This window comes from Lissotriton helveticus, chromosome 2_1 (genome assembly GCF_964261635.1).
Source record: "Lissotriton helveticus chromosome 2_1, aLisHel1.1, whole genome shotgun sequence".
NCBI classification, from domain to species: domain Eukaryota; kingdom Metazoa; phylum Chordata; class Amphibia; order Caudata; family Salamandridae; genus Lissotriton; species Lissotriton helveticus.
In genome coordinates this window covers 803,622,187-803,636,388 of record NC_136059.1, presented here as the reverse complement: position 1 = coordinate 803,636,388, position 14,202 = coordinate 803,622,187, and the positions used below count along the sequence as shown (strand labels likewise).

The 14,202-nt window shown below is 41.8% G+C and overlaps 1 protein-coding gene across 1 annotated transcript in view; it reads right to left on the bottom strand.

Annotated features, from left to right (window-relative positions):
- Positions 1-14,202, bottom strand: part of LVRN (laeverin) — a 663,539-nt gene that overhangs the window by 434,179 nt on the left and 215,158 nt on the right. Inside the window, exon 5 of the mRNA XM_078675542.1 lies at positions 6,779-6,933. Within this exon, the coding sequence (XP_078531668.1) occupies positions 6,779-6,933 (155 nt within the window). The remainder of the gene's footprint in view (positions 1-6,778; positions 6,934-14,202) is intronic.

The window sequence follows — 14,202 nt, the reverse complement described above, 5'->3', positions numbered from 1 at the left end:
AAAAGGCAACAGAACAGTCAATGGAAGTTCTTTGTATTTGACAATCATTAACAAACTCATATCTATCATATGTTTCAATTGACTTGGTATTCAACCATTGATCTCTACGAGATTATGTGAAAGATTAATACTTTAAAATATTGTGCCATCAAAATTTGAATTATGCTTGATTGGACAAACATCCGGAAATCAAAAGAATGTATTTTTTCTATGTCCATTTTTAATACAAGCATGTGACCCACTTTTTACAACTGAGGCTGTCCCTTTAAAAGAACGTCTCATTATGTTGGACACTGTCATGTGAACAAGGCTCCTCGGAGCCGAAACGTCATACGATGTGCTTGCACTAATTAAATTACTTGCACGAACTTGGACCGTGTCTGCGTTGTTCTATGGAGTGTGGGGGATCCCTAACCTATGGAGAGAGAACGCTGTTCTACGGATATTTCAACCGGCAGGTTTCCGAGCCGGTTTACACACGGACCCTCCTTTAATTTGGTCAGCGCCTAATCGGAAACACTCTTGGACTTGGTTCCTGGATCTGACTTGTACTCCGGAAGGAGTAAGGCTGCTTGACCCCTGGTACCGCTGGTTACTTTTAAACTACATTCGGAGGAATCGAGCCTGCATTCCAGCATTTCGCACTGCAGGAAAAACTGATATACATTGACTCGATACGCCAAATGCTGATTGCATGTAAGCGGTTTTGTGAACAGGGAAGGAGTTAGTGCATCGGCGGTGAGGAGCAACAACGACTGAACTTGTGACTCCGGAAATACGCCGAGATATTGTTTAGTGAATCAGCAAGCATGTCGGCTGACAGTGTTCGAGACCGGGAGGCATTGGCATTGACGATGTTTCCCGATAGTTCTCCTCTCCCTATTGACAACAGGGAGACACCTGATGTTACAGCCAGTGGCAGCGGCAACAACGTTCTACGGGACTTAATCAAGACTTTGGAGAAAAAATCCCAGAGCGAACAATCAAAGTGGTGGGAGTCAAGATCATTACAGAGGTATGTGGAAGTTAACCGAATCCCTCGTGGGTTACGCATTTTAACAACCCCCACATATGATGACCCCAACCCTGATTTAATGAAGGAGTGGGCTGAGTTCAATTTAGAAGCCTCCCGCCATCAGGTCCTAATGTTAATCAAATATGCGGATATTGATCGTGCCAAATTGTTAATTGAAATTGAAAGCATTAATGAGCAGCTGGCAAGCTTGGGCGAGAGTGAGGAGAAAGAACAACTTTTAAAAGCTATGCAAACGCGCTTAAAGAAGGAAGAAAGTAAGATTACTGAAAGAAAAAGACATAAGTTTCAGAGAGATCGTAACGATTACGAACTTGGACAGATTTTTACATTTGCCCGGAAGTACGACTCTCTGCGCGGAGGAAGCAATAAGGCTCAGTCCCAACCCAAGCGAAGGCCCAACAAACAGGCAAGGGGGCAAAATGATACAACAGACTCGACTTTCAGTTCCGACTTGGATTCAGAATCTGAAACGCAGCGCCTTAATCAAGCACAGGCAGCTGGCAGAGTTAAACCATCACCAGGACAGGAAATGGTTTTTTTATGCCAACAAAGACTGCAAACACTGAGGCCAAGCATGCAACAAAAACATATAAACAGCGAGCAAACCTCAGGAGGCGCAGGAGGGCCAGGGCCAGTAAGAGGAGGCTTTCAAAGAAGGAAGAAAGGCAGGGGCCAGGGCCAGAAAACGGGAAATTAGTCGAATCAGTTGCAGGCGGAAACAAAACAATTGTAAACTTAACTCCCTTAACATTGACATCTGAAGAGGAGAAAATCCTACAACTAGGTCTATCATATGCACCACAATGCAATTTCAATTACCCAACAACGAGATGTGACATATACAAGGCAGTAAGGAAATTAAAGCTACGCAAATGTTTCGCTGCCAACACCAAACAGAAAGAGAGAATAACAACCACTATCAGTGAGGAACATGGAGACACGTGCAGTCAAGGAACTCGAACCATAATGGAACTATGGGAAACAGAGGGAGTTGGATATGAAGACAATACCCAAGATTTAAATCTAAAAGGAGATATAGACGATAATGGTAATAGGATAATGACAACTACTCCCTTTAAACCCCCATCTACTTTTACCCCGGTTCTCCCGAGAGATTCCATTGATATATTTCATGAAAATGTGGTGAGTGATTTGGAGGATCTTAAAACTAACATGCCTAAATGGAAATACAACAGACTAGCACAAGGATACAAAGCGCTAATAACCCGCCTGACCAAGGACAAAAATATCATTGTTCGGGGGAGTGATAAGGGGGGCAACATAGTGCTAATGACGAAATCGGATTATGACAGAGAAGCTTATGCTTAGATCAATGACAGAGAATGTTATGAACGCATCCAAGTTCAAACAGCAACTTCAATCAAATTGGAATACCATAAAAAACTATCTGGTTGGAAAGCTGCAAAATTAATCAGTGGGGATGAATACAAATATTTAAAAGTGAACAATCCAGTTCTACCAATTATGTATTTCATTCCCAAAATACATAAAGACCCTAAAAACCCCCCTGGTAGACCCATCATCTCTGCCAGGGGTAGTCTGTTGGAACGAACTTCAATCTATATAGACTATTTTTTGCAGGGCTATGTACAGAAACTAAAATCATATATACGTGACACCAGTGATTTTTGGGTAAAATTGAAAGACATTGATTGGAAACATGATGATTGGCTTATGGCCTTGGATGTGTCATCGCTGTATACCAGCATTACACACAAGCAGGGACTTGAAGCGGTGAAACATTTTTTATCTAGAAGAACTGATGAAAGCGATGCACATAATGTCATGTTATTGGATATGTTGAATTTCTGTTTATCAAACAATGTCTTTATGTTCAACAATTTGATTTATCGTCAGATTCAGGGTGTGGCAATGGGGGCCAGCTTCTCTCCAAGCTTCGCATGTCTGCACATGGGGGCTTGGGAGGAGCTGGTCCTCAGAACCACATACCTGGAGGAAATGGAGAACAACGTTATTGCTTGGTTTCGTTTCATTGACGATTTGTTTATTGTTTGGCGAGGTAGTGAGGATTCAGCCCAAAAATTCATTGCAAATATCAATGACAATGAATTAAATCTTAAATTCACTGCCACTCTCAGTCAAAGCACTGTAACCTTTTTGGATACTGAGATATATACAAATAATGACAAATTACATACTAAGATATTTCGGAAGAAAACGGCAGGAAACAGTAGTTTACACGCGGCTAGTGCCCACCCTAAGCACCTCATTGCTAGCATCCCATATGGGGAGATGCTAAGGATGAAAAGAGGATGCAGTGATCCCATTGAATTGGAAAATGCCCAAAGTGAGAGTAGGAGAAGATTTCTCGAGAGGGGATATTCAACCAAGATAATTGACAAAGCTATTATCAAATCAAATATGTTATCCAGGGATGAGTTACTAGAGGGCAATCCCCAGAAGACAGAGGATAAAGTAAAAAAAGATAAGAGTGACTTTAGAATCATAACGGGATTCAGCAGACAATCTAAGGACATATACAAGATTGTTAATAAATATTGGCCCCTGATATTCAAAGATCCTGTCATAGGTAGGGAGTTACCGGCTAGAGTTTCTCTAACTTACAGCAGGGCTCCATCCCTTAAAGATCAAATAGTGGATACCAACCCCGAACCTGTCAAAAAGAGCAATTGGTGGCAATCAAACAGAGGGTTTTATAAATGCAAGACATGCAAAGCATGTACTCATGGTGTCAATACCAAAACATATAAAGACGGATTCAGTGATGCAGAGCATCCTATAACCCAGGTACTGACGTGTAAAACCGATCATGCGGTGTATGTCTTGCAATGCCCCTGTTCGTTAAAGTACGTTGGTAGCACAAAGCTTCCTGTGCACCAACGGATTTTACAGCATTTAAGAGCGATATCTAATGGGGACAACACTTACCCTGTAGCCCGCCACTATCGTGAAATGCATCAAAGTAACAACAAATCATTAACGTACTTTGTGATAGATAGCATTAACACCAACAGACGGGGTGGTGACAGAGAATCAAAGTTGAGGAAACTTGAAACGAGATACATTCTCCTACTGAACACGAAGGCTCCAACAGGATTAAATATCACTGAGGATATGTACACTTGTTTACTTTAAATCTATTTGGTTAATTATAGATTATATCTGATACACGGACCCGATTTATAACTACAACATCCTTTAAAAGCATAATCGTATCCCGGCTGGGATACAAGATGGTTTAATATGTTTAAATGGATGATAGTTTACTTCTTTTAAGTTTAATTTGATATTAAGTTTCAAGAACAAAGTGGCGGCTCCCAGCTGATTAGAAAAAATAGGATTTACATATGTTTGTTCATAAGTCAGTAATAATCTAGTATAAAGGTCGTTATTCCCTGAAAACTGATTTATAAATACTGGCTTGTTTTAATATGTTATAGTACAGTTTGCACTATTTCACCTTACTATGGACTATGTTGATATTGAAGGCAATCAACTAATTTTGAATAATTGATTGAGATATGATGTTATATTACTCTGAGATTGCACGTATGAGGAATTATGATCATACTAGCGGCCTTGAGGGAAACCTCACCAGGAAGGAAGATATTTTATGTACATGGGATTGTGTTCCTGCGATATTTTGCACAGATTGCTATGAAAAATGTTATTATAATATAATCATAGTGGCACTTTTTTGCACAATAGCGAGAATTTGCACATATCACATAGGCACTTTAGCAGAAGCACTTCATATGTGGAAACCTATGAATTTCATGTAAATATGTAAATATGGAAATATTCTACTTTAAAAAAGGCAACAGAACAGTCAATGGAAGTTCTTTGTATTTGACAATCATTAACAAACTCATATCTATCATATGTTTCAATTGACTTGGTATTCAACCATTGATCTCTACGAGATTATGTGAAAGATTAATACTTTAAAATATTGTGCCATCAAAATTTGAATTATGCTTGATTGGACAAACATCCGGAAAGCAAAAGAATGTATTTTTTCTATGTCCATTTTTAATACAAGCATGTAACCCACTTTTTACAACTGAGGCTGTCCCTTTAAAAGAACGTCTCATTATGTTGGACACTGTCATGTGAACAAGGCTCCTCGGAGCCGAAACATCATACGATGTGCTTGCACTAATTAAATTACTTGCACGAACTTGGACCGTGTCTGCGTTGTTCTATGGAGTGTGGGGGATCCCTAACCTATGGAGAGAGAACGCTGTTCTACGGATATATATATATATATATATATATAAGGAGAGAGAGAGAGAGAGAGAGCGTTACCTGAGAATAAATACTTACAGCAAAACCAGCTTCTGAGTGAGTGTCTGGTTACGAGCAATATATAATATTTCGGTATGTTTTTTACAATAGTGAAAAGATATATATTTTTTGCCAATATTTTTGTAATTACCATTATAAGTATAGGGACACAATATTTTCACACAATATTTTTTGTATCAAAGTATTGTTGTTTTCGATATTGTCAGTGGTCCACAACCACCAGGGAAATATGAGGGCAAGACAGTTATCTCACCGTACAGCTAAGGCTACTTCAAAATCATGGTCCTGTTCCCAGTTTATACATAGCCTACACCTAAAATCTCAATTATTAAAGCAGAATTTGTCTGTGACTATGGACCAGGCTGTGCCAGAGCTGAAAGCCGCCATCTGCAAAACTGTAAAGATCCTAAGGGCCTTATTAAGTTAGTAGGAAAGTGAAAATCCTGCAATTTCTGAAGGAAACTCTAAATACCAAGTAAAGTCTTTCAGCTGAATTTCTCTCACAATTCTATCCCTAAGGTGGTGGAATTCATCTGGTTGACATTACTGTGCATTTAGTGTTTCCTCCAGAAATTAGGGATTCTATCTTTTCTTCAGATTCTAAATAAGGCCTTTAGTTCCATCACAAAAGAATGAAAAGTGTGTTCGCGAGTTCATCCAACAAATTTAAACTGTTCCTGCTAAGGGCTATTTTGAGCACCTTTCATCTTCTTATCAGGAATCCCTTCTTTTATGTTAAATTACACACTCACGCTCTAGCAATTGATGATCCACTCTACAGGACCCAACCATTTGACCTGTACCTCAAGGTGGTGTTCTCACCTATCACCTACATCACACATGATCTATATTGTGCTTTACAATTCCTATAAGAAACTTTGCAAATTCCTGCATATGGGTTCAGGAGTGCTACTGCTCCTGCATCTCAGGATTTCTGCTTTCACCTGTTACAATGCCAGTTCTTGCAGCATCTAGTGCAGCTTTTCTCATATATCCTAGCAAAAGCCCTGACAACACAGAGCTCAAGGTAACTATCAGTAAAGTGGGCATTAGTCTTATGTGGAGCCTTACTCAAAGCCCATATGAAATCCAAGCCATCAATGTAGGTGTACAGCTGCCAGTTCAATTACCCTTAAGACCGCTTGCGCAATTACCATTAATATAGACAGAAACCATTTGTGGTATGATTACTAAGTGACTTTGACCATTTAAGATGATGATATTAATTAGAGAGTCATGCGATACTCTGTCTCCTTCTCACTTATTTCAGACATATGCATGATTAAGAGAAGCATTAACCCCCATGATTTTAGAAAAATACTGCAGCCAATATGTGCACACAACAATACGTAAATAGAAACTAAGGCCAAATATATTTAAAAACATGTACATAGAGATAAGAATGTATATTTAGGAGTTTTTACCACATGCCTGGTGTCCTAACTCATGGGAAACAATCAGGCTTATGATGGTCTTCATAATGATGCGCTTATCAAGTGTGTCAGATACCAGTGAATACTCCTGAAAAGTCATTAGACCCCAATTCTCCATGGCTCCTGCTCCAAAATCGGGGAGTGCAATAAGATCTAAAACAAGGAAGAAATACAAAATATTTTCTAAAAGATGACAAAAACAGTTCTCATTGATTTGTCCTGTTAGAAAAATTCAAGAAAGGCATCAGTTTACTAGAAAGTAAATTGAGAAACATTGTGACACCAGTAAATGTCAAGAATGTCAAGTGTGGCATCAGTCATCATATATGACTTTTAATGTTGCTTTTGTGTACCACCACCAGGCAGGAAGTTCACCACTGCATACAGACAAGGAATCCACGTTTGGGTTGGTTCATACGGGAAAAATTTTCATCGTGAGCCGGGAGAGTTCTTGAGAATCTGAGACCACTGAATCACAGTTCAGTACACCACTTAAACATAAATGAGCAATACAACGTGTGAGAAGAATTAGCATAACAGTTAACAAACAATAAAAGTCAGACAGTACAGGTAAACCTCAGTACCACAACAGTTGTGTTATAATGGCAATCCACATTCATACATGATCCATTTACTAATTATGTGCTACTTCCAAGTACTTCCTCAGAAGTTTCTCAAGATTCCTCGGTCACCTAGGGCCTGCTGGGACAAAACAGGGTAAAGAAAGATAATGATCTGTAGAGAATTGCCATTGACACCTGTTTAGCTTCTTCCCTGACACCAAAAGTCCACAACAGGATCTCAGGCACAAATATTTCTTTGATTTTGTGTTGAAACATACCTTATGAGTGTCAAAGTCGTACTTTTTATTTTGCTGGCCAGTGGGGTAATGCTCTGTTTTTGCCCCTTTTTTCCTACCTTTTATAGTAATCTGTTTCTTTTGCTTACAATTTCTGTTGTATTTTTTTATTTATTACCATTTATGGGTAAAAAAAACTTTACTCATGATTACACCAATTAGCTCTCAAGTATAACACATTCCAATGGCACTACAGCAATGATCAATACCATTTTATACCATGGAAACTTAACATTTTTGAGGGTTCATTACACTGGGATCAATATTGTCAAACAGTTTTGCAGTGCTGAAAGACAAAGCTAATTTGTTAGAATCTACAGAGGCATTTACCATTTCAGGCTTGCTGAATATAGTAGCACCTGCTTCCTGTATTACCATCCAATTTAAGAAAGCAACCCTTAATAATGAGGAATAAAACACAGTAATTCCTGCGGCATATATATACGCTTTCCTGTTTTCAGTTTCTATTTTTGGTAAATTCTGGTGGGGTTTTTCCAATATCTTTAAAAAAAACTGTGGTTATCAGTGGTTACACATTTTAGAGCCATTAAAAACAACAGAACAGTGTTTTTCCGGTGTTTACGGAATCTTTTGCTTTTATTATTGCTTGCTTTCTGCACTGATAGCGCATAGTATACAGACAGTTCACGTGTAGTGTATGTGAGGTCCAAATAGATTTTTGCAAATTAAACTTATTGTAGTACACCATACAATATTTCTTCAGTAAGTGACCCTCTCAACATTGGCACGTGAGATGGGCAACGCCAAAACAGCCAGTACACAATTTGTTAACTCTGGCCACTGACATAGCTTTCCATGCCAGTACTGGTGTACTTGAAGATTGCGATTCTCAGGGCAGATTCTGCAACATTGACGTTGCGCTGGGCGCTTATGCCCTCAGAGTTATAGATTCAGAAAAGGGGGTGGTGATGAACAAAGTGCCTGAATTAAGCAGACCACTCTTACCCAGTCCAAAGATCAGGGCTTGATCCATCACCGTTTTTTAGCTCACTGCACCATCCCAGCTCAGAACTTGGCTATATGCAAATTAGTCTGTTCCTGTCCCAGTGCATGATGGGAACAGGGCAAACCAAACTACCAAGCCGGCTATATGCAAATTAGTCTGTTCCTGTCCCAGTGCATGATGGGAACAGGGCAAACCAAACTACCAAGCCGGCTATATGCAAATTAGTCTGTTCCTGTCCCAGTGCATGATGGCAATCCTCAGAGTTATAGAGGCAGTAAAAAATGATGCAGCACTTTTGAAACTATAGAGGAAATTCCCCTTTATGGAAGGAATCTAGAACTTGTGCAGAGTACCACCATGAGGTTTCATTTCTATGCATCATTGCAAGCCATTTCTCACACTTGTAAAATAAAAGTTCCTGAATTGCTCTTCAAAATTGCTTTGCTTACCAAGTGGCAAGCACTCTAACATGGACAGAACAAACTGCTTCACTGATATATGCTGCATATATCAGTGAAGCAGTTTGTTCTGTCCACTTTACACCAAGGCCCACTTTACCAGTTGTCCGATAAACTCATGTTACCTCACATATTGGTATTATGAGCATTATGATAAATATCACATGCCCAGGATACATTTCAGCAGGTCAAATGCATGTAAATGCTAGGACAAGAAATATTTGGTGATATAAGCGCTGAAAACCCCAGTGTTCACCGCTGTCAGAGAAAAAAAAATATATATATATATATATTTTTTTTTTAAAGGTTTATGTAATGCAAAGTCAACCCGAAGGTATTGGAGCACTTTACATGACATATTCATGTTAGGTACGGAGACCTGAAGTTGTTTGCCCAGAATCACAGGATGTTGAGCCGACGCCCAGACTCGAACATGGTTCCTCAACTCCAAAGTTGGCAGCTCTGATTGTTAGGCTGGGTGGCAATTAGGGGGCACATAAATTCAGACCCAGCAGTCAGATTTTACCAAGAATGATACATATCGCACCATTCATCTATCAGCCACAGCTGTTGACTTTGGTATTGTGGTATACTTCTATAGCGCAAACCTGTCACCTCCAAGGGCATCCTGGCGCTTTGACCCCTAATCCAGCAGATTCAGCAGCCTAGCCTGTTCCAGGGAAGAGGTGAGTTTTCAGCGCCTTTCTAAAGGCTAAAAGATCCTCAAGGCTTCTCAGGGATAGTGGCAGGGAGTTCCAGAGTTTGGCCGCCGCTACTCTAAACGATCGGCCACCCATCCTCACTCTCTGGAAGCGTGGAACTACTAGTAGCCTAGATGAAGAGGAACGTAAGGCTCGGGAAGGGAGGTACCAGTCAAACATTCTCTGCAGAGGGATTGGGCCCAGGCCATGGATAGCCCTGAACACAATACAGGCTGCTTTATAGCGAACGCGTGACTGGACCGGCAACCAGTGGAGTTCCTGTAACGCTGCTGTTGCAGAGCTATAGTCAGGGCGGGAGAGGGCAAGTTTGGCAGCCATATTTTGCACCCTTTGGAGCTTGCTCAGAAGTGTTGCCGGGGCCTCCAGAAGTAGTGCGTTACAGTAGTCGAGACGACTTAAGATGGTACTACGCACTACTTCGGGTCTGGCTTGCTCAGGGAGGAGAGGTAAGACCTTGCGCAGCATGCGGATCAACATAATGCACGTTGAGGTGGTTTTATTTACGTGCAGGTCCAGCTGCAGGTTGGGCCCAAAAATAACATCCAGGTTACGTGCCGAACGTGCGGCTGACACCGACTCAGAAAAAGACGGAGGCCAGAAGTCATCTGGGAGATCTCGGGGAACTCGGTCATTGGAGCAGTATAGGACCTCTGTCTTAGTTCCATTGAACTGTAATGAGTTCAAGCGGAGCCATTCCGCAGTTGCCTGCATGCACCGATGGAAGGTCTCCAACGGGACTGCGTCCTGTTCCTCCAGTGAGAAAACCAGCTGGGTATCATCCGCATAGTTAAATGCGGAGATCCCAAATGATTTGATGAGCTGGACGAGAGGGCGGAGGTAGATATTAAAGAGTATAGGGCTGATGACAGAGCCCTGAGGTACTCCATGCCCTACTCTCCGCTCCTCTGAACTGAAGGGAGGGAGCGAGACCCGTTGTTGACGGTTGTCCAAGTAGGAAATTAACCAATCCCTGGCCCTACCTTTGACCCCGCACTCCTCCAGCCTCGAGATCAAGGTGGGATGGCTGACCGTGTCGAACGCGGCCGACATGTCGAGCAGCACCAGAAAGGCTGCCCGACCACTGTCGACTCGCGCCCGCAGATTGTCCAGCACGGTCACCAACGCGGATTCCGTCCCATGAGCAGGGCGAAAACCGAACTGCGTCTCATCCATCCAGATGTTCCCTTCTAAGAAGCCGGACAGGGTGCGGGTGACCAATTTTTCCATGATTTTGACTGGAAAAGGAAGCAGGGAAATTGGTCGGTAGTTAGAGAGGCAAGCAGGGTCAAGCGTAGATTTTTTTAGAAGCGGAGATACCACTGCCTTCTTCCAGCAGCCCGGTACCGTCCCTGTTTGAAATGACTGGCAACAGATGGAATGCAAGGGCTGGAAGAGATCCTCCTGAAACACCTTCCAGAGTTTTGATGGAAGAGGATCAAGTGGCGAGCCAGAAGAGATCGTTAGGGCTAGGCTGCCAAACTCCTCCAAGGAGGGAAGGGGAAAGGTACTCAGCTGGGACTGGGAGATCGGTTTTGAATCCTGGAAGTGCCTCAAAATACTCTGGGGCTTATTTACAAGCCCTGTGCGCCAGCGGTAGGTCACTTTCCCATGTTAAAAATGCCGCAAAAGGCTTGTAAATAAGCCCCTCTGATTCTAGACAAATCACTTGATCTTCCTGAGGCTAAAAAAATACGAACTGTAATCTGGGTCTCATGTAAAGTGCCCTGATGCCCTGGGTCCAAGTTTGGATAATAAAACACCAAAAGAACACTCATGATGAAGGCGTTGGCATACAGATATTGATGCTGTTGTGTGCGAACCACATCTCACATATCAAAGATCAACTAACCAGTAATAAAATAGCAGGTACCAGTCACCATCAAACCCTATTTACACTTGTGCCAATCTGCTAAACAAATCCAGCATTCCAACCATATGCCATATTGCACTGGCATAATCCATTTAATAAAAGTTGAATTTTCACTCTTAAAAGGTTTACTCACACAGATGTTCATGCGTGTAATCCTGTTCACACAGGACAATAGTGGCTGTTACAGGACAGCAATGCCCTGGTAGTTTGTGCACACTTAAAAACATATGTGTTTGTTGGTATTTACAAACTCTGCTTGTTATGCATCCCACCCTGGAAAAGGCTCGAAATTGACACCTACAAAGAGATGAGTAAAAAACAAGTTCAGGGTGGAAGGTGACTGGAACAGATCACACAAATTGGTTGAGTTGTTGAGAAAAGTGTTTCTCCGTGGGAACATTTGTTTTCTATGTGGAGAAATAAGAAACAAACATTGACAAGGGCAACAGTTTTGCATCTTCTACCGGGTACCAATCTGTAGGCTTTGCCAACATTGTTTTTTGAAGATGACTACTAAGTATGCATACACATGCACAGCAACCAGTTTGGGCTGATTTGCCTTTGCCAATGCTTGTGTTGAAATACTGCAAGCACTGGCACAGACAAAAACATGAATGATGCGAGAAGGGGAGACACTTTTTGCACTCTTGGAGGGGTGGGACTGAGATAGCACAGAGACAGAATTGGAGGGGGGTGAGTACTGGGAAGAGTAAACATATTTGGTGCTTTCCTATGTCCAGTTTTGTGCAAGATACATGGCCGGTGTAAAATTATTATTTTATCCTTCCACTTTTTCTTTCTGCGACCATACTACTAGAATCCCCGTTCTTCTCCCCATCATCTGCATCTCTCTCCAGCCCTTCACCTTCTTTCCTATACATCTTACATTAAATACTTTGCCCCTCCCCTCCTCACCTCTCTTTGGCCTCCATGCATTTGTGTCCCTACACTTTTCACTTCTACCTTTACCTCCAGTGCATCACTCACATATATCCCGGCCACCTCCAAAGCACCCGTTCCCTGATACCCAAATGAGTCTCTACTGTCTAGGCTAGAAGTCAACGTCGATTAGGGGAGCCTCAGTGCAAGGTTCTTCAAACTACCAAGCAAAATGGTGCTTTGCCTTTTGGGTTCTTAAGCTGAAAGGATTGGGGTGATTGCTTGAATGGGGCTTCCACCCCTCTTCACCATTATCCAGAATCAAGTATGTAATGCCTGGGTATCAGTAAATGCTAGGGATTTTAATAATGGTGAAGCAAGGGAACAAGTTTTCAGGTAATCCTCTGGTAGCCCTTAGCGTATTCCTTTTCTCTTTGTTTTTGTCTATTAAAGAATAAGTAAAGAATGAATTACACAATATGATTTATAGGCTCACAAGTCTCCTTCAGGGAACCCTTGGTTTATGAGGGGCAGGAGGTGGGTGATCTTGATGTAGCAGGGTGGGAGAGGATATCAGGTTAAAAACATTTGAGAACCCGTTTGCGCATTCAAAAACCTATTGGGCATGTGCATAGCCTATTTAACTAGTCGCACCTTTTTTACAACTCTCCAAATAGGTTTTGAGACTCGCTATTTGGAAGGGGCGTTCCCTTCCAAAGAGTGAGTCTCAAAGCCATGTACAAATGTTTTGTGACTGCAATTGTGGTCACAAAACACTCGCAATTACCACCTTCTTCAAGTAGGTGGTAATGCATTCACAAAGGGAAGGGTCCCTAGGGGACCCCATCCCCCTTTGCAAATGCATGAGAAATTATTTTCTAAGGGCTGTGGTCTCAGGGACCACTACCTGGCCTTAAAAAAATGTATGAAAAAGTTTGATTTTTTGAAAAAAAAAATGCATTCCGTTGTCCTTTAAGGAAAACGGGCTGCATTTGAAAAAAAAAAAGCTTTATTTAAATGCAGTCCCAGACATGGTGGTCTGCTGAGTCCAGCAGGCCACCATCCCTGGGAGGGCTGGCATTCCCAATGGGCTCGCAAATTCCGAGAGGCTCATTAATATTAATGGGCCTCACAATTTGCGACCCCATTGGGATTCGCAAACAGTGTTAAACACACTGTTGTCCATTTCATTTAGAGCCTCACATTTTGCAACTTGCAATATCTTTCAAATTGTAAGGCGATAAATTAAATGCTCGTACATCTGGTCCTAATGTTTAAGACTTAGGGCCAGATGTACAACCGTTTTATGTGGTTGCAGATGGGTTTCAGACCCCTTTGCGGCCACACAAAATGAGTTGGCCATATACTATTGCTATTTTGCAAGCCGCAAATTCTTTGTGACTCGCAAAATAGGAATAGCAAGTTATTGGGAAGGGGCGTTCCGAGGGCATCCCTTCCTAATAGCGAGTCCTCCAGGTACTTGACTCTTTGGTCGCAAAACAGTCGCATTTTACCACCCTTCTGAGAAGGGTGGTAAAGCACTCACAAACAAGAAGGGGTCCCCAGGGCACCCCTTCCCCTTCGTGAATGCAGGGGAAAATATTTTTTAAGGGCAGGCAGTGGTCCCAGGAACCACCACCTGCCCTTAAAAAAATTAAACGAAAGCA